Genomic DNA, 18,884 nt, shown 5'->3' on the forward strand with positions numbered 1-18,884 from the left:
CCTTGTTACATCTTGCACAGAACACACGTTTGGTTGGGGCGGGGAGACATTGTTGGCTAAGGATTTACATCTGATGGATTCTGGGAGATCTATCTTCTCTGCTGTTGTGCCTACCTTATTGAACATCCTTCTGCCTGGAATTAGATTAGTGCCATCTCTTTTGCCGTCTCCCAGAGAATCCAAGATCTGTTCTGATGACTCCATTGTTGGAGGGGGGGGGGATTTTTATCCTCTCTTCATCCAAAGTATCTTTGTTTTTATGTTTATTTATTACTGTGGCTTTTGGATTTTTAAAATCTGTTTTATATTGGATGTTTTATTTAATGTTGTGCACCAACCAGAGTCCTTTTGAGGGAGATGGGCAGCTATATAAATGTGATTAATAAATAAATTTAAACATTTGTTAGTATGCTTTTCTTCTATCCTAGTGGTAATACTGGGAAGAAACTGGACAAAATTTATTATAAATAACTGTATTTCTGGATTACAGAGGAAAAAGGTGGGCGGCTAACATCTAAAATGAACTGAGTTGGCTGTTCTTGACATATCATGTATCTGTGCAATAACCCTGATAAGTGTTCTGCTGTACAATAGCACTAATAATCAATAGGAGAGCAATGAAACTTGCAAATAGCTAGAAATCTGTCAAAAATGGTGGTCATGTTATAATTTGGTCAGTGCAAGACAAAAACACAGGAGGTTCAGTTGAAGATAGCAGATCAATGGAGCAGATCCCACATGGTTCTTCATCGCAGAAGGGACCACTTAATCTGTTCCTTTGCTGACTGCAGTACCTGCAAAAAAAGGGAAGGAAAACATTGGTGGTGGCATGAATTTTTTACACAACTGTCCACCCACATAACTCTTTTACAGAAAAGTATCTCAGAAGAGGGGTTCATAACTAAAGAGACATAAACTAAAGTTGAGAAGGACAAATCTAGTAATCTATGCACATTCAGTGCAAATGCAAATCCTAAGTCCTAATCAAATAAAATGGGAGTCTACTTTGTCAAAACCACAACTGCCTGATGAAAATCTTTTGTGGGGTTTCAAATTCTGTAATCATATTTCCAAGTTACAACAACTTCGCTCATCCCACAGTGGAGCAGCATCAGATGGAAGAGGGCTATTCAACAAGTCTAAAAATTCAAAGTTTGGGTCATTGAAATGAAAGCAAAGACTAGATGCGCATTTAGTTCTGCATCATGCTTCAAAGCTCACATTTGTGTGATGCAACAGCCCTCATGTCCCTAGGAGGCTAGAGGCACACTATCTATCAATGTCTCCAAGAGTAAATTCAAGAAAGGTTCACTGGAAGGAAGAGTCAAGGGCAGCCAGGTACATGGAAAGAGGATATCACGCAAAATGTAAAATACTACAGAAAATCTGACCAGAAGACGTACCTGTGAGACTGTCTGTTCTGTGAGAGGGACATCCTCCCCCTAAAATAGGAAGAAGGAACTCTGTTTGGTGGGATGCAAAATATCTCATTGACCTTTCTAAAAAATAGATCTGATGGACTCCTACTTTTCTGTTCCCAAATCAGAGACTACAACTTGCCACTTAGGCCAATTGCTTATCAAGAGTGCATCCTTTCTTTTCCCCTGCCTCTACAACATTACGTCCCACTTACACACAATCCCAGATTGTGGAATTGTGACATCCTTTCATCTGTTGCAAATACAAGCAAGTAACTGTTGCCTCTGCCTGTCAGCCAATTCGGTCAGAAAGCTCCTGCCTACTGGACAGGCTGTCAAGAAAAAAAAGATCAGATAAGGCTCACTTACACGTACGGCAACCCTATGTAGTACTTGCTGGGGATCACTTTCCAAAATCACCCTATAAGAGAGAAAGAAAGAAATGTTCACCAAATTAGCAATAGCAATAGCACTTAGACTTATATACCGCTTCACAGTGTTTTACAGCCCTCTCTAAGCAGTTTACAGAGTCAGCATATTGTCCCCAACAATCTGGATCTTCATTTTACCCACCTCGAAAGGATGGATGCGTCAACCTTGAGCCTGGTGAGAATTGAACTGCCAAACTGCAGGCAGCCAGCAGGCAGCAAAAGTAGCCCGCAGTACTGCACTCTAACCCCTGCGCCATCGCAGCTCTTCAACTACAAATTGAACTACATTCTCTGATAGCTCTTGGAAGGGGAGGGGTAGCAAGAGTAACAAAGACTGATATTTCCTGAAACAACCCAAGGCATTTCTTACCATTGAGAATACATATTTCGTCCAGAAGTATGCACAAGATCCGTATACAGGTAAACCCAAATTTGAGCATGAACAGATTTCTCAAGACATTGGACTCACCCCCCATCCACAATTTCATCCGCTGCCAGGAAAAGGCCTTCCATGTTCTCTAGGAGAGCTCGCTTCTCCACATTCTTTCTGCAAGAGATGCCGAACACTAATGAGCTTGGAACTAGGGCACTGGGTACCACTTCAGCCTCTTAAAAGTTTCTAAGGATCAGGACCGGGTTCAAAACTCCTCCTTTATTTAACATGGTGTTTCTCAGCCAGCGATATGGTACCATCAGAAGCAAAAAATTATCTAGATGGAATGAAACTCCTCCCACCCCAGAATGTAAAAAAAGCTTATACGAGAGAGGAAAAGCAGAGTGGGAGGGCAGAGCCGCCAGGGTCCAGCTGAGAATGCTGAGACAAATGGAACTAAGTGGCTCTAGGTGAAGCCACCAGTAGCATGAAGCCCCTGCTTTCCCGCCCCCTGAAAACCCTACAACACGGGTGTCGAACTCGATTGCATCATGTGACGTATCGTGACTTTTTTGCCTTTGTGGAGCAAGGATGGGCATGGCCTGCACGTGATGCATTTGGCCCATGGGCCGCCAGTTTAACACCCCTGACCCACATGATGGACCTACCAATTCTCAAACATGCAAATCCACAGATGTGACTCCAGATTATTAATGCAAGTAGCAAGAATACATCCTGAGAGGGTTATCTAATCAAAATCTGGTTATTTCTGAGAAAGAAAATGAGTCGTCTCTAATGAGTTCCCAGTAGACATCTTGCACCTCAGTTCCCATACACCTCAGCTATAGGCAATAAAGAGCTTCTTACCGCAACATCTGACTGAGAGAGTCAAAGAGGCAGTTGAGCACAGCCATTAGCATCAGCTGCAAAGTAAAAGCACATCCATATGATCAACATAAATGCATACACAATGACCCAAAGGCTACATTCATTCTGGAATGTTTGGAGGTTTTTCCCTAGAAAAGATTGGTGTTTTGCTACAAGTCACTAGGGACCAAAGTAGGCCATGGTGTGCCAGAATTGTGCATCTATGTTATGTGCCATTAGTCCTTTCTCTTAAATATATATGAGGTTCTCCGTTTAAAATGGAATAAGAAAGGGTAATGATTCAATCTTGCCAAAAGGTTCTGTCCAAGGTCAACAGTGTCAGTATTTTGCAGTCTGCAGTCAGTTTTCACACAACCTAAGTTGCCATCATATAACAATGATGGCAACAACATTTTCTTCATGTGGAAGTCAGCAGGGTTGAAATTAGTGGTTCTACTGCAAACAGCTGCTTTGCTGTTCCTAGAATAACATACCTCATTTTCATAGGAGCTGCCAATAACATAAAAATACAGGTCAATGCTGCTCTTATAAACAACAGTCAGGCCTTCTAAGAGGGCAATCTCACCTGGAACAAGAGAGATAATACAACTAAGTTATATTTCCAATCCTGAGTAATGATAATATTCTGATCAGGAGTAAAATCCACTTATGTTTGCTACTGGTTCAGTAGCAATGTGAGTGTGTGTATGCACAGAGCGCGTACCTCTCATGCATGCACAGTGTCAAAAAGGTAAGGTAAGTGAACAGCAGGGGGGGAGTTGGCTGTGCTGTGTGATTTATATTAGCTAGAAAGCAGGAAATCCTGCTTTCTAGCTAATATACATTGTGTATCACAGCTGCTCATCGGAAAAATCGGTTTCATTTCTTTAACTACCGGTTCGGGCAAACCAGCAGCATTTTTACTACTGGTTTGGGCAAACTGGTCTGAACCAGTAGCATTTCACCTGATTCTGATACAGTACAGCCACCCTTAACTTTCAAAAGCTGCTTAAAATGTTGCCCCAGAGTTAATGCAGGCTTTTGAGAGAATCTACACTACTTTAGTAACAATTGGCTCTTGCTTTAAAAAAAATTTAAAACTGGACTGCTGTAATAACCTATCAATACTTATATTCATACCAATTTGCAATTAAGTGTTATATAAAGAAATTGTGTGTTACAGGGTGCAGCATGAATCCACATTCCTGCATCAGCTCACATGCACAAACATGTAGGATGCTTCTCAGGAAACCAGAAATTTGAAAAGAATATCTTATTACAGTCGTGTAATATGTGCTTTTGATTTTATGTAATTGGAGGGGGCAACAAAAAGAAATTTTGTTTCAAACTGAACCTTGAACAAAATCCCGAGGGGGCTTTAGGGGATAGGTAGGACAATAGTGGTGAACTTCACTTCTCTCAAAGAATTTTCTTTTTCAAAGCAAACTTTAGACTCATGGAATTTAAAGGAGACATTTAAGCCTGAGTCCTAAATGCTCCATGCATGGACTATTATCCAACTGACTGTATCCAATAAAAAAGAACCCAACATCACTTTGAATAAGGTGGTTCTACTGTAAATCTGTTTTTACTCTATTTTCTTGACATTCAACCCAAATGTGCTTTCTGTAACAAGACCACTATTTTGTGTCTTGCACTCTAAGACAATGAAAAGCACATCTTCATTTTCTTCTAGGTCATCCACTTTCCAGAATTTAAAGACCACTGGAATCTTTTCCCTCATACTCAATTTTTCACAGCCAAACATTCCCAGTCTACTCAATCTCGTCTCATAAGAGAGCTACATGGATTGCTTACCCTTGATATAACAAATTTCTCCTAAAAATGAAGTGTAAATTAAAAATAACCTGGGAACTTTTAAAAATCAGCATTCTTAAAAATGTCCTTAAAACTTTATTGTACACATTAATTCTAGTTTTTCCCACTAGTATAGATCTGGCCCTTTGGAAGTATTAACATTTATTGAAAAATAATTGGTAAATCATGATCCATGGAAAACTTACTATCTGTCCGATGGGTCTTGCTGAAAATATTCTTCTCAAAAGCCTTCTGCTCCTTGACGGTGGGATATGTGTCATCATAATACTAGTACAGGAAAAGAAAGGCTGATTAGCTGAGAGGCAATGAAAGAAAACAAGTGGCCAGATTCAAATGAGACATACAATCATGCTAAAGGCAACTTCATATACTAAAATCAGGAGCAGGGGATCCTGTAAGTTATGGCCGGACTACCATCTCTAGGAAACATGCCAGTTGGGAGTTAATGTAAATTATGAACTCAAGAATATTGAGCGGGCCAATGGTTCCTCATATCTCATTTAACTGCACAGTCTGCCACATCTATTAGCTGTGGAAGGGTATTCTGTTTCTTTAGCATCATAATAAACCTGATAGGCACCTCCCTGTTTTCTACAAATGGGGAACTGAGGCAGATATAAGCAGTGGTGGGATTCAAATAATTTAACAACTATTCTCTGCCCTAATGACCAGCTGGGTAGGCAGGGCTCAGTGGTCATGTGACTGGGTGGGCATGGCCAACTCAATGGCACTCACATCGATGGGCGCTTCTCCTTAGCTGTTACAATGTAATAAGGGTTAACCGGAGAGGCAGTTTCTGTAAGCAGGGCAATAAAGATTAGGCTAGAAACAACACCAGAATGTTTCCTTCCTGCCTTCCTTACAGGATTAGCCCTGTGAAGTGGGGAAAAAAACAAAAGGAGATTTCTTCCAACAACCGGTTCTCCCAAATAGGTGCGAACTGACGGAATCCCACCACTGGATATAAGGCATTTGAATCTGGGTAGGAGGAAATTGTGCCAAGATCTCATAAATTATCCACCCAAATCAAATGTAGCTGCAGAAACACATTTCCTTCACCCTTCAAGATAGTACACTAGGGCATAAAAAGACATGCTAGCTTCATTAAAAAAGAAAAAAGAAACTATTCTAAACCAGAATTTTTTTAATAGATATAGATTTGGGGAGCTACAGTTTGAGTTCTTCTTAAAACTTTGAATTTTTTCACTCTTTACAGGCCCCATGACTTACCTTAGCAAAAAGACGGTCTCCATCATTGTCTAAAATCAGAATGGCTTTCACTGTGTAGAGAGATGGTTCCTGGGGGGTGGGAAAAGGTACACATTCACTGTTCCATTCAATTCATGCCAAGTGCAACTCGTTTTTTTAACCAGAGTGTGGTGTAGAGATGCACAGAATCACCATCATAACTTGTTACACTGAACAAAACTACAGTATGTAGATGCTGAGGTGAAATGAAATCCATATTGTGTTGCAAATTTTATTCAGCTATTGTGATAGTAATGAGTTAAGCAAATTAAAACCATAGTAAGGGACCCTGAAACTTCCACACTAACCACTGTGGGTCAGATTCCAACGTTTATAGTTCTATATATGTGTCTTCCAACTTCACATAGCCCCTCACAAGGACTAGAAACTTCATTTCTTTTTCTCTAAGATGATGAATTGTTGGAGATCAAATGACATTTTTGTCTGCTACCATTTTATAATGTGAAAAACACATACAGATCTACTGATGAAATAAATCTGCCAGAATATGTCACTCCAGGTCTGCATAACTTACAGTCATTTCAGTCTAATCCAGTCACTTGGTAAGTTATGGTAGCCCATTCAGTAAGTAAGAGTTGCTGGGAATTGGGCAAGTATAAATATAAATGCTGCTACGGTACTACTACTGCTGCTGCTGCTGCTACTACTGCTGCTGCTGCTGCTACTACTACTACTACCACTAATAAAATAGCTGCTGCAAGGAGATCCCAGAGTCTTATTACAAAAAACAAAGGCAAAACAAAATAGCAATAATGGTACATTGAAATATTTACAAGAAATACCATTTGCCAACACATAAGAACTGGTGGGATTATAAAATAGACAAATAGTAGAAAATGAAGATGTTAAAGTGCTCTGGGACTTTAGAATTCAGACAGACAAACACCTGCCATTCAACACCCTTAACAATTGTTGATAAGAAAGACAAAAAACCTCTGGACAGTGGATGCTGCAGTACCTGGAGATAGCAGAAGAGAAACAACTGGAGAAAAATCACAAAATATAAAGACCTGCAAATAGCACAACTGTGGCAAAAGAAAGCAAAGGTAGTAGTCATAGGTGCCTTGGGTGTAATCTGAAAACATGTGAAACATCACATGACCACCCTTGGAATTGACAAAATCGCCATCAGTCAACTGCAAAAGGCAACTACGTTTGAAAGCACTTACATACATCCTGTGATGATACCTTTAACACCATCAAACAATAACATCTGCCTATGACAGGTCCTTGGGGAAAGGTTCAATAGGTGGGTAAAAACACCCTCCAGTCTCAATCTCTGGTTGTCTGTGTGACCAACCATAATGTAATAATTAGGGGACGTGGAATGTTTCAACCGCACCGCACAGTTGAAGAAGAGAAAAGGGCACTGGAAGACTCTCTGAAGGACTGCGAAGAAGATGCACTGAAGTTAGTACATCATTAGAGCTTACTGAATATCAAAGAGGCCAAACAGGCCTGTAGGAAACTCCAAATGAAGAACAAAAAAGAGACATGCATGGCAAGCATTACATAGTCAATGTACTCCTCCAGAATACAGACTGGTCTTACCTTAATGTACTATATTATGTATACGTCCTTCCCAGATCAACTTTGGGGGATTTTTGCTCACTAACCATCTATCTTGAACTGGAGATAGAAATACTGTCCCTCCCTCCTTTCTCTCTATTTCTCTCAAGCAGACAATCACCTAATAAAAAAAAAAAAGGATTTCCGCTGTACCTGCAAAAATTTCACCTTTGAGAAGTTCTTGGAGCCTCTGCCTTTTTATGAGAGAAGTAGTAAGATAAGACCATAAATTTTGCAGATTGCTCCTTGACTAAAAACAAGTGAAGGTGCCGTTCTCAACTCAATAGCAGAACTAAATGTGGTTTAGTCGAATATCAGCTTGTCAGAGCTATGACCAGTTATAGCTTCCATCGTAAGTCAATACGCAACATAAAACTTTCCAGCTCAATCCTGACATACAGAGTCAAACATATGGGAAACATGGACCGCTTTCTTGCCATGTTTAGAGCTTAATGACACATCCTAACAGGATTCAGACAAGAGAGGCTGCACCTGCATGGTGGATCACATCCTCTGCCTAAAGAAGAACTCAAGACAAAATTCCTGGTGAGCTTCAAGATAAGCTTAATAAAAATCCTATCAAACATCAACAGTTGGGCTTGGCATAAATCAGCTCCCCAAATTCCATTTTCCCCCCTGATGGATGCTAAAAAGCTCTCGAGACAAAGTTCTGTGATGCACTGACTTCCATGTAGCCACAGTCAAAGTGTATAACAGAACTTCACCTCAAGCGCTACAACAGGTCCTCTCTGGGGGCAGAAGACCATCTGTGGAACAGACCTGCATACACTAAGCTTAAGCCTGATTCCCCATTCTGAGCCACTGTGCTACTGATATGGTTAAAGGCCAAGAAAGCAGGGAGAATGCTTCTTCCTAAGTTTTATGAAACAAGGATTCCTGATGACCATGGAAGTGGGCAACACTATTCTTCTTAAGATTGAGCCCGAAGCCATCACAAAACAAAGTCTAGAATTTAAAACAAGTGAATTTAAAACAAATGATGGTCTTTTGCAGAGCAACCTACCAGCATTTCATGGTATTCGATAACAAGCTGAATATTATCTCTAGTCCTACAGTGTCCAGCAATTCTGCTTGTACAGGACCCATATTTGTTACTAGGCAACCCAAAGAACTAGAACTTAGAAATTGTTACAATACTCAACACTTCTCAATGCAGAGGCTTTTTATTTATCTAGGGAATTCTATGAATTGTGCAATTACTGAGAGGTCTTAGATCAGAAAACCAATAGATCAGCCATGTTGGATGACTTATTGCTATCATATCATATTGTTCCAAACTATATTTTCAAGTCACGCAAAGCAAGGTTGAGAACAAACCTGACAGGCTAACTTCTTTGTCGATTGAACACATACTCTCATACAAGATTTGCAAGAATAATTTGCTATAAACAAATGGGATGCAAGGACTGGGAAGGCAAAGGTTTTCCATTTGAAGAGGGAAACATGAAAAAACTGCCAGTTTCCATAGGAAGGTGGAGAATTTTTCCCCCAGGATTCCTCTTTGGCTGGCTCATCCATTCTCAGAGAGAAATGATCATCAACAGAGAAAATTCAAATGTTTTTTTTAATTCTCTTCATTCCTACTCACACATGCACAAATTCATCTCACAAACATAGGAGGCAGAAATGTTGCAGGAATTTTCCTCCCTTTCTATAATATTTCACTTTATGTGCACAGATCTCAATGTGAGAGATCTCTGTTTTGCAGCAAGATGGGGTATCTGAATTCTGCACTGAAGCTCTTAGAAACTGCAAGTACAACAGTACAAATACCTAAAGCTATGCAACCAATGACCAATGTAAATATATCAGAACTATTGAGTTACCTGATCTAATCCAGATTGAATGCTGCCACAAATATGGTCTGGAACTCACATTAGTTTTATTTCCAGGAAGAGAAAAACAGATGCTCACCATATATTATTAAAGTAGAATTTATACATCTCTTTAGCAAAGAGACTGGTTTATATTGGAGAGAAAACAATTAAACAAAGTTTAAACCTATAATGAGCATTAACTGGAAGGTCAGAAGTGGTGTATTTTTTTCACTGAAGCCTTCCTGTTCAAGCCAAAGGCTGCCTTGAGCAATCAACCATTTGAACAAGACATTAAGAGTTACTGCATAGTTTATTCTGATCATTTAATTCTGAAGTTTCAATAAATTAAAGTCCAGTCAATTAAACTAGGTGTGCAGTGGCCCAGATGGTCGGCACGATAGCAGCAGTACTGCCATAAAGATTTTACAGCTGCCAAGATCCCTGAGGAAGGAGTGTGTTTGGAAAGGGAGAGAAGGTAGGAAGAATTATATATGTGTTTGTTTTATTTGCAAAAGACATTTGGAAAGCTGCAGGGAGGAGGCAGAGCCATTTCCACTGAAGTTTACAGAAAGGCAATATAGCCCACATGCAAGGTAATGAAAAAATGAGAAAAGATATTGTTAGAATCAAATGGGCCCAACTCAGACCTTTTCCAAGTTAGGTAATCAATGTGAAGAAAGTGACACTCTTTCAAAAGCAAAATAAACTTACTTGCATTTTTTTCCTCAACACTATCAATGCTGCCATTCATAAGAGACTCAAAAGTTAAATCTCTTCTGCTATAGATGATGATGGTTGGGCATTTTTTTCCTATCTAAACTATAGTTAGTTAGATTCAAGAAAAAACTAACCTTGTTCTGTAATCCCCACTGATATTCATAGCCCTAAAGCCATTCAGAGCCATTATAGAATGCATCAGATGAGGGAAAGTTCTTTTATAAATTTGAGAATATGAACAATCTACTCTGATAAGCATTATGAAGGATTTTTGGAGTGGGTGCGGCTATGCAATATGCTTTATAATCCAACCTCATGTGACTGACACTCACAAATAACTCCTGCTGAGATCCATCTCAAATGCGTGGAATGTAAGTTTATAGCTTTATTATCTTTTGATAGCATACAATTGTTGCTTTGTGTGCTTCATATTTTGTCTTGCAAAACACCCTCATCTGTATTATTAGAAATGGAGAGTGGGGAGAAATGGCAACTTTTATTTTATTGATAAAATATATATTCTATGTTCCTATTAGCAATATTGCTCAAGGCAGCTTACAATATGAAAATGGATGGTAAAATATAAAGAGTAACACATAAAAGTCAATCAGACACATATATTCTTTAAAAATGCAGCATGCATCCATTAATCCCTCTGTGAATAGCTTAAAAGCCCACTGCATGACTCAATAAAAATCTACTTGCTTATCAAAATAGACAAGTGATTTAGTTAAACTGCCTTGTCTTGGCCAAGGGATTCAGATCTGTCACCCAGAAAGCCCCCTCTCACATTCGTAGTAAACATAGATCAGATGATGATGTAATGCAAAAAAGGACCGCTTCTGAATACATTAATACCCAGACATCCTCTCAAAGGCAAGAAGATGGTCTTCCAGCTACTCTGATCCCAAGGCATTCTGAGTTTTATCGTTTATTTTAAAAAAAACCACTGAACTGTGCCCTCAATGGTTGATGGAGCTTATTAAAAGGACCATGGTCAACAGTCCAGCACTGTGAACCACCTGAGGTTCCTGATCACTTTTTAAGTAGAAAATGTCAGAGCTCCCGAACAGGGATGCAAAACACTTGTGTCACCATGGCTAGTATGGATCTTGCCAAAAATGTATGTATGGTAGTTGATATATTATCTTTAGATGTGCCAACCAATTCTAGCCACCAAACTGCAAACCATATCTTCAGGAAGCAATATTATTTTATCCAAGAAAGTTGTTCTAACATGGTTAATGTAGTGATTCTCAAAAACTGTCCCCCTCAGTACATGTTAGAACAGTTCAGTCAGGATGTAATTGAAGGACATTTATCGATTTTATCTTCATGCACATAGCACAAAGATGTCTGAAAATAGCCTAAGAGATCTCTGAGAAGGCCATACCGTGGCCCCATTTTTATTCAGAAATTCAATCAGTTTATTGACTTTTTTTAAAAAATTTCCTTTGTTTTAATATATTTTAGACTGTGTTTGATAAAAAGCTATACCGTGTACGGGCTCTGGGAAGTCGGGGGGGGGGGAAAGGGAGGTGGGGTCTTAGGGGGGAGGGGGGAAATATAGTATTAGAAATTCAATCAGTTTCTAGGCTGTGACTTTGCATCTCAAGATATATTTTTTATAAGCAGCAGTTTCTTTTTCATCATAGTCTCAAGTAGATTATACCATCTCCAGACAGAGTATTAGCTTCCCACAGTTCCAAAATGAAGGATAAGAATCATCTGCTTTTTACAACCTGAATAAAACAAAATGGTATTTGAACATGAATATTTTATTTATTAGTTTTATTAAGTTTGCTTGTTGTCCATCTCGCTGCAAGGTGACTTACAATTTAATTTTTTTCTTTTGAAAAATTAAAAATCAACTCAATTCTGGATTATTTATGTAATTTTCTAAAGTGATATTAAACCATAGGTAATTAAATATAAAATGAGAATAACAAAACAACCTCCTGACAGATTTACTGTAATATTGGATGGACTAAGGTTTTTAGCATGTAATGGCTCTATATAAAACCACTGCTCACATGAATGTCAGTTACCATCATAATACAGTAGAAAAAGGCAGGTTCAAAATGGTCTACCCACAGGCAACTTCATTTTCTCTGTGCATAATTAAGAATGTTGGAACATTTTTTTCACCAAGAAGCATTGTTGACTATTTAAAACATATTTCCTATTTTAACCTCATAGCATTCCATGCGGTCAGATTATCTTGAAATGACAGGTTTAAGATCCCTGATACGGCATCATGTGCATCAGAAACAAATTAAAAAGTAAAAAATCCTCATGCTACTTAGATTTTGTTTTCAACCCTTTTGCAGCCTGCCAAGAGAAAAGGAGGACATACATTTAATAAAATGAGTCATTTAGTGAGCTACATAACTAAAAGGATTATACCCAGTGGTGGGATTCAATTTTTTTTACTACCAGTTCTCTGGGCATGGCTTTTAGAGGGGAAGGATACTGCAAAATCCCCATTCCCTCCCCACTCTCAAAATTTCTGCTACCGGTTCTCCAGAAACTGTCAGAACTGGCTGATTACCACCTCTGATTATACCTCTCTAAACCATTCAGTTTAAACTGAATTAAACCGTTCAGGACTGTTTAGAACTAAATTGAAGCATAAATCTAGTATACTATTCAGTTAAACAAGCAGGAAAACTAAGTAGCTGAGCCATTTAGCCTTACCAAGTCTTGAAGTCACTGAAGTAATGCACATTAACATATATGCAGTGGATCCCAACTTTTTCTTGGATATATTACAAAAAGGAATAGATGGCGTTACACCAGAAACTTTCATTTCATTTATATTTAATTGAAATTAATTATACTTACCATGATTACTTTCTAATTATGTATTTAATCACTTATCCTACCACATTAAAAGTTATAATGTGATAGCAAGTTTGGGAATTTTCTGCAGGCACAAGTAACTCTGAGCCTCAGGCAGTACATCTCTAATTTAAAAGATGTGGGTATAACACCAGCAAGTCCAGAGTTTAAGATTACAGAAGGTAATGAAACCAAAATGGCTTATGTCCTTTATAAGTCAATAAATGAAGCTAGTTTATAAGAGACTGACCTCATGCATCCTTTTAATGCAGGTTCTCGAAACATTGCTGTGTAAAGTTTATAACCAAATCAGCCCATTTCCCCCCCCCCCAAAAGAAAAGCTAGCATTATTGGGTACCAGCAAAATCGAAAACATTAATTTTCTGTCTCAAACACTAATCTTCCTTGCCATTATCTCTGGATAACCCAGGTGAGGAGTAAGAGAATCAGAGTTAGAAGGGGCCCGTTAAACCATCAAGTTGGATCTCCTGCTTGGTTCAGGAATTTAAATTACCGCATCCCAGACATGCAGCATGAACACAGTAAGGAGACCCCACCAGTTTCCTGGGTAACTGTTGTCAGTATCAACTATTCTTACTCACTGGAAGTTTTTTCTATCTTTCAAGTGAAATCTGACTTTCTCCATCTTAAAATTATTACTCCACTTTCGGTACTGTGGAATAAGAAATAAAAGTTCTTGTGCTGCTTCTATACATCAGCCTTTCAAGCTATTTCAGGAATGCTGTCATGCCCCTTATCGCTTTTCAACATCTTTCAGTCTTTTCCCATAGCGGCCTATACTTTTTCATCCCCTGATTATGCCTTTCTCTGATCCTGTTGAATTTTTTCCCCTGGATCCTTTTTAAAGCATAGTACTTAGAATTAAGCATAATAGTTGAGGTGAGGTCGGACCAATGGAGATTAGAGTACAACAATTATTTATGTGATTTGCAAAGTGGGCATAAAAAGTGGGTATAAAAGTTCACAGAGCTTTTAAAAAAGCATTTCCTTGGTTTGCAGACACAGCACTCATTTTAAGTTTGCAATCGACATTTTAAAACCATGCAACTTCTAAATGCACTCACTTCTTTTAAATTGCATCAGTATTTTCAGCTCCATTTCTTTGGCCTCTTGTGACTGTTTTGAATATTATTTCTATTTTCCAGGTCAGCCTAGGTTCTCAACTAACTTTTTGCTCATGGAACCCTTCTGAACCACATTTACCACTGTGATCTCTCACAGTCACTTTGCTATCTGTGCCGTTTATTAATCTGTATCGTATACTGTACTACAAACTATGGCGATTTTCATTGATTATACTGCTGAAATTAGCAGAGATACTGAAATGTGAGGATCATGACAAATACTTTGCTGTTACATTTAAATAGTTCTCTCAGAAATTTTACGTGGCTCCCTAGAAATATGGCGTGACTTCATCAGGGACCATAGGGCTCATGTTGAGAATCACTGCTACAGAGTAGTATTACTTAACCTTTTTGCTCTCAGGACCCCATCCCATATTATGGACGACCCCAAACAGCTTTTGTTTATAAACTGACGCATTCACAGAACATTTATCGAGTCATGTAAAAATAACAGTATTAAATCCATCAGATTATTAATATAAATGTTTCAGGAAAAATATTATTTAGAAATAAAAATAGCGAGAAGCGTGACTTTATCTTTCATTTTTCTTCAAATACCTTTCAATATAATATCTGGCAAAATTGTTATTTTAGCTATGGCATTCAATTTTATGTTACAATATCCCACTAATGCTTCAATAGTTTGCTAGCTAGAATAGGTGCTCATAAGAAACACTAATTTCTGCACCTCATCCTATCTGTTTCTCAGAAAAAATCTCAATTGGACCCAAGTGCAAAGTTAAATGTTTGGCAATAATAAAGGGGAAAAGAATGTGAGATCATTAAAAACATCTTGGTTTCTCAAACAACTCAAATCATCCCTACCCAAAAGAACTCCACCAGGAAGTGTGGTTTTTTGCAAAACAATTTTTGTATTGATACTAATTGTCATTGTTATTACTGTGTATTACTGTTCTCTTAAGCCAGAGCAAGGTAACCCACTATTTTAAAATTCTGCTAAGAGATCTGAAGTAGAATTTCTGACTCCCTGCTGTTCAACAAGAGCAGGTAGAGGCATCTGCCTACTTTTGGTTATTAAGGAGGATCAGGCTTGGCTGGTTCCTTGATGTGAGACCATTAGAAGAAATTGCAAGCTATAATAGGAAGTCAGAAAAGTCTACCTCCACCTCAAAAATTATTTCCACCCCATTGCCAAGAATATTATATGGTCATATCCATGAAATCAACAGAAATCAAGCTTGACTTGAGGCATTTTACCTACACTTAAATGTATTGCCAAGACTTGCCAATCATGATCTCCAAGACAAATTCCTAGTCCTATCATTCTTTAATTCTATGTCCTTTGTATTACTTTGAGACATTATCTGATAGATACTTAGATTTTCATTATTATCTCACATATCTAACATCTACTAAGCCTGCTTTATAAAACTGTAATTGTTGCCCCCTAAAAAAACAGACCTTCCCAGCATTAATGCTATTAGGCCATGGGGATAAATTCTGGTATTTTTCATTTCACTATAAGCATAGTAAATATTAAGAAAAAGAGGTTGGGATGTACAAGAGTCAACATTTGAAAATCATAAATAAAATTTAATGAGGTAGCTGGTCATATTAGAAGCAGATTCAAAATGTCTTCAAATGCTACAAATTATAAATTATTCCATCTATTATAACAACTGTATGCCATAATATTTTTCTCTTCAAACATGAAAGTACATTCCAGCACCTACAAAATATCAAGCACCTTAAAAGAGCATCTTGTTGGTTTTGTATTTGTATTAATGGCATGTTATGTATTTGAAATGTGGCTGACTGACAAAGAGGTGAATACATACTGGTTCTCCACTGTTCAGAATAAGGCCAATGCCACAGGGTTGGGGAACTTATTGAGCACCCCAAGATTTCGACCCAAGCCTGCAAAACAATTTATAAAGCACAGAGATTCCAACTGAAAGTTACTCTCAGCAGGATGTATTTTCAGAAGCTGTCAAGACTTCAAGTAAGATTGTGCTGAACAGGATTCCAAAATTTCAAATGCAAACGTATGAGATGCATGTGATTTCATAATAACCCATGTTGTAGTACAATTGTAGATACTTAGTCAGCAGTCAGTTCCACATTTTACATGATATGTGATACATACTCATGGAAAATCAAATTTCACTCCAACCCTTCTGAAAAGAACAAGAACGATACTATTTTCAAATGAAACTTCACAAAGTATGTTGTCAGGTTTCTCATTACCAATCTATCAATAAATGGTAGCAGAAGGTGGAACTCTTTGTAAAATTTGTGGTGTATCATAGGAATATGATTGATCATGATAATAAATAATTTGCTGGACTGGATTTGACTGGATTGAGCAGGGCTGCTATTTCTTATCTGTGAAAGATTAGATCACCATTTTCTAGTAGGTTCCAGTGTAGATGTATTATGGGAAGTTTAGCAGGAAATTTTTCCCATTGTTCATTTGTATTTTTATCTGTCCTGGAGCTGTTAGGTAGCTGATCTCTGCGAAGTGAGAGTTGGATATTTTACTTTGAATTGGAGACTTCAATTGTCTTCCTGTGATATCAAGATATTGTACTCACCAGATGCCCTCAAATGTTTGGGGCAGAGATACACATCCTTTCATGGGATAAAGAGTTGTTGGCTTTTGAAAGGGGCACACGCTCCATAATGGAAACTGGGTCAGATGAATAAAATACTGTGAATATGCTTTGTACCTTATAAATTAAAAATTACAGTCTCCTTGATTGCAGTGTGTATAAATCAAAAAAAGTAAATTAATATAGCAGCGCTTTTTGAAAATGCTTTTGAGGGCTGGTTTAGAGTCTTGATTATGTTTTCCATATGGAATGAACATAAGCTTTTTTTTTTTGCATCGGGACAAACCTGCATAAAAGTTTTCTTTCAGTTTAATTTTACAAATACCGCAAAGACACTGACGAATCCTGTAAGACCCATTGTGGCCTTGTAGCAACACTGCAGATCATATTCAGAGCCAGCTGTTTTGCGGCTCATGTCAAAGAAGTTCCTTGGAAATATTATTTTCACAACCTTCCTGGTTTAAGAAGTAATTCTACAATCAAATATATTTCTGTGAAAAGAAATGCTCCTTAAAGCCAGGTCAGCAGCAAACAGTTAAGAAATAGGAGTACAAGAGTGCTTTTCTTCAGTAGAAGTCCTACTTTATCCATCTGGAAATGGAAACGAAAGCTTTAACTCGGCTTTTTGTCTTTTCCTTGATTAAATTCATAGATGGAACAGCAACCACTGCATTTTTTTTCTATAAAAGAGAGAGCTGATTTGCCCCACGTTTCTGCGGCGTGGCCAGAGAAGACTAGACAGGGACTTTCCTTGCTCTGTCCCATCCTGGCTGGTGTGTCAACCAGCACCTGGAGCTTCTCTCAGCCTGCCGTGCCCTCTCCGCCATATGGACCGGCCCAGCCTCCCTGCGTCTTCTCGGGTGGCCGGGCCCGGACTCCCTCCAGAGGAGCTCAAGCCCAGGCCCAAAAGCACCCCAGCAGCAACCGACTAGCTCCGCCCCGCCCACCTGCCCATCTCCATGGTAACAGGCGCGCACCCCAGCAATTCTCCCTCTCCCCTCTCTTGCCCCTCTGGCTCCTACCAGGATCAGCGCCTCCATCTTGGTCGCCCCGATGCCGACGTGGAGCACAAGCCGCGGCTGCCCAGCATTGGCTGGCTCCATGCCAATCTATTCCTTAGACCACGCCTCCACCTTTCTAAGCGACCGCTCATTGGCTAAGTCGCTTCTTCCTCGTCTAACCTGCGCATCCCATTTTCCTACCTCCTTTTTTAGCCAAGGCTACCTTTGGCGAATTTCTAACATGGGGCGTGACGCACCTTGAAGACCCTCCCACATCTGTGATTCGAAGATAAAGCTGCCGCTCACCTTGCCACGGATCGATGCCGAGGAAGGCGGGCACCGGAAGAATGTGACTGTTTCCATGGTGAAGGAGAAAGCTGTTAGGCCGTTTCGGCCCTGGATAATTATTGGCCAGATGCGATCACATGATCGGAGAAAGATCTTCTTTTCCTGCAAATGGGGAAATAGAGTTTTATTCGTTTTCAAGGAGGGATTTCATTGCTTTTAACGCGGAGGTTGTATGAAGGGTTGTCACGGAAATTCAATGGAAGCCTTTGGCACGATCCCGTTATTAGGATTTCAACTATATTGGGAGTTTGGGGAAGAAGTCGCACGGACGAGCAAGCAAAGTGCAACTAGAGAAAATAGTGTTCGTCGGTGATAACGAAAGCAGCGAAGAGACTTGTGGCATTTTAAAGGCGAAAGCATTTGTTATGACATCGGTTTTCATCAGCCAAAGCTTGCTCTTAAAATCCACGAAGTACCATCAGGATATTCCTTCTATCCTATTGATTTAAAGTTTACCAAACTTCAAGAAATGTATGAAAACAGTATATACTTTAATATTACTTAATACTTAATCAATATACTTTAAGGAAGAGACTACAAAGCAGGGGTGAAATTCAGCAGGTTCTGGGGAACCGGTAGCGGAAATTTTGAGTAATTCGAGTAATTCGGAGAACTGGCAAATACCACCTCCAGCTGGCCCCAGAGTGGGGTGGAA

General features: G+C 38.9%; 1 protein-coding gene across 1 annotated transcript; it reads right to left on the reverse strand.

Annotated features, from left to right (window-relative positions):
- Positions 1–641: 641 nt before the first annotated feature.
- On the reverse strand, positions 642–18,059 carry COPZ1 (coat protein complex I subunit zeta 1). The gene is made up of 9 exons (XM_014052483.2): positions 17,903–18,059; positions 6,159–6,227; positions 5,114–5,195; positions 3,584–3,675; positions 3,090–3,145; positions 2,319–2,396; positions 1,788–1,839; positions 1,404–1,442; positions 642–794 (listed from the first exon to the last, which is right to left on the reverse strand). The coding sequence occupies exons 1-9, from the start codon at positions 17,981–17,983 to the stop codon at positions 747–749; spliced, it is 597 nt and encodes a 198-aa protein (XP_013907958.1). The 5' UTR covers positions 17,984–18,059; the 3' UTR covers positions 642–746.
- Between the last annotated feature and the right edge of the window lie 825 nt (positions 18,060–18,884).

This window comes from Thamnophis sirtalis, unplaced genomic scaffold, assembly GCF_051295495.1.
Source record: "Thamnophis sirtalis isolate CommonGarterSnake01/CBP01778 unplaced genomic scaffold, rThaSir2_p1.2 scaffold_3, whole genome shotgun sequence".
Taxonomy (NCBI): Eukaryota; Metazoa; Chordata; class Lepidosauria; order Squamata; family Natricidae; genus Thamnophis; species Thamnophis sirtalis.

Coding starts and splice junctions, on each gene's coding strand:
- COPZ1 (XM_014052483.2), bottom strand. CDS start 17,983: ATGGAGCCAGCCAATGCTGGGCAGCCGCGGCTTGTGCTCCACGTCGGC. Junction 3,146..3,583: donor GCAGCTCCTATGAAAATGAG/GTATGTTATTCT, acceptor TTTACTTTGCAG/CTGATGCTAATGGCTGTGCT. Junction 795..1,403: donor CAGAACAGACAGTCTCACAG/GTACGTCTTCTG, acceptor CTTTTTTTGCAG/GTACTGCAGTCAGCAAAGGA.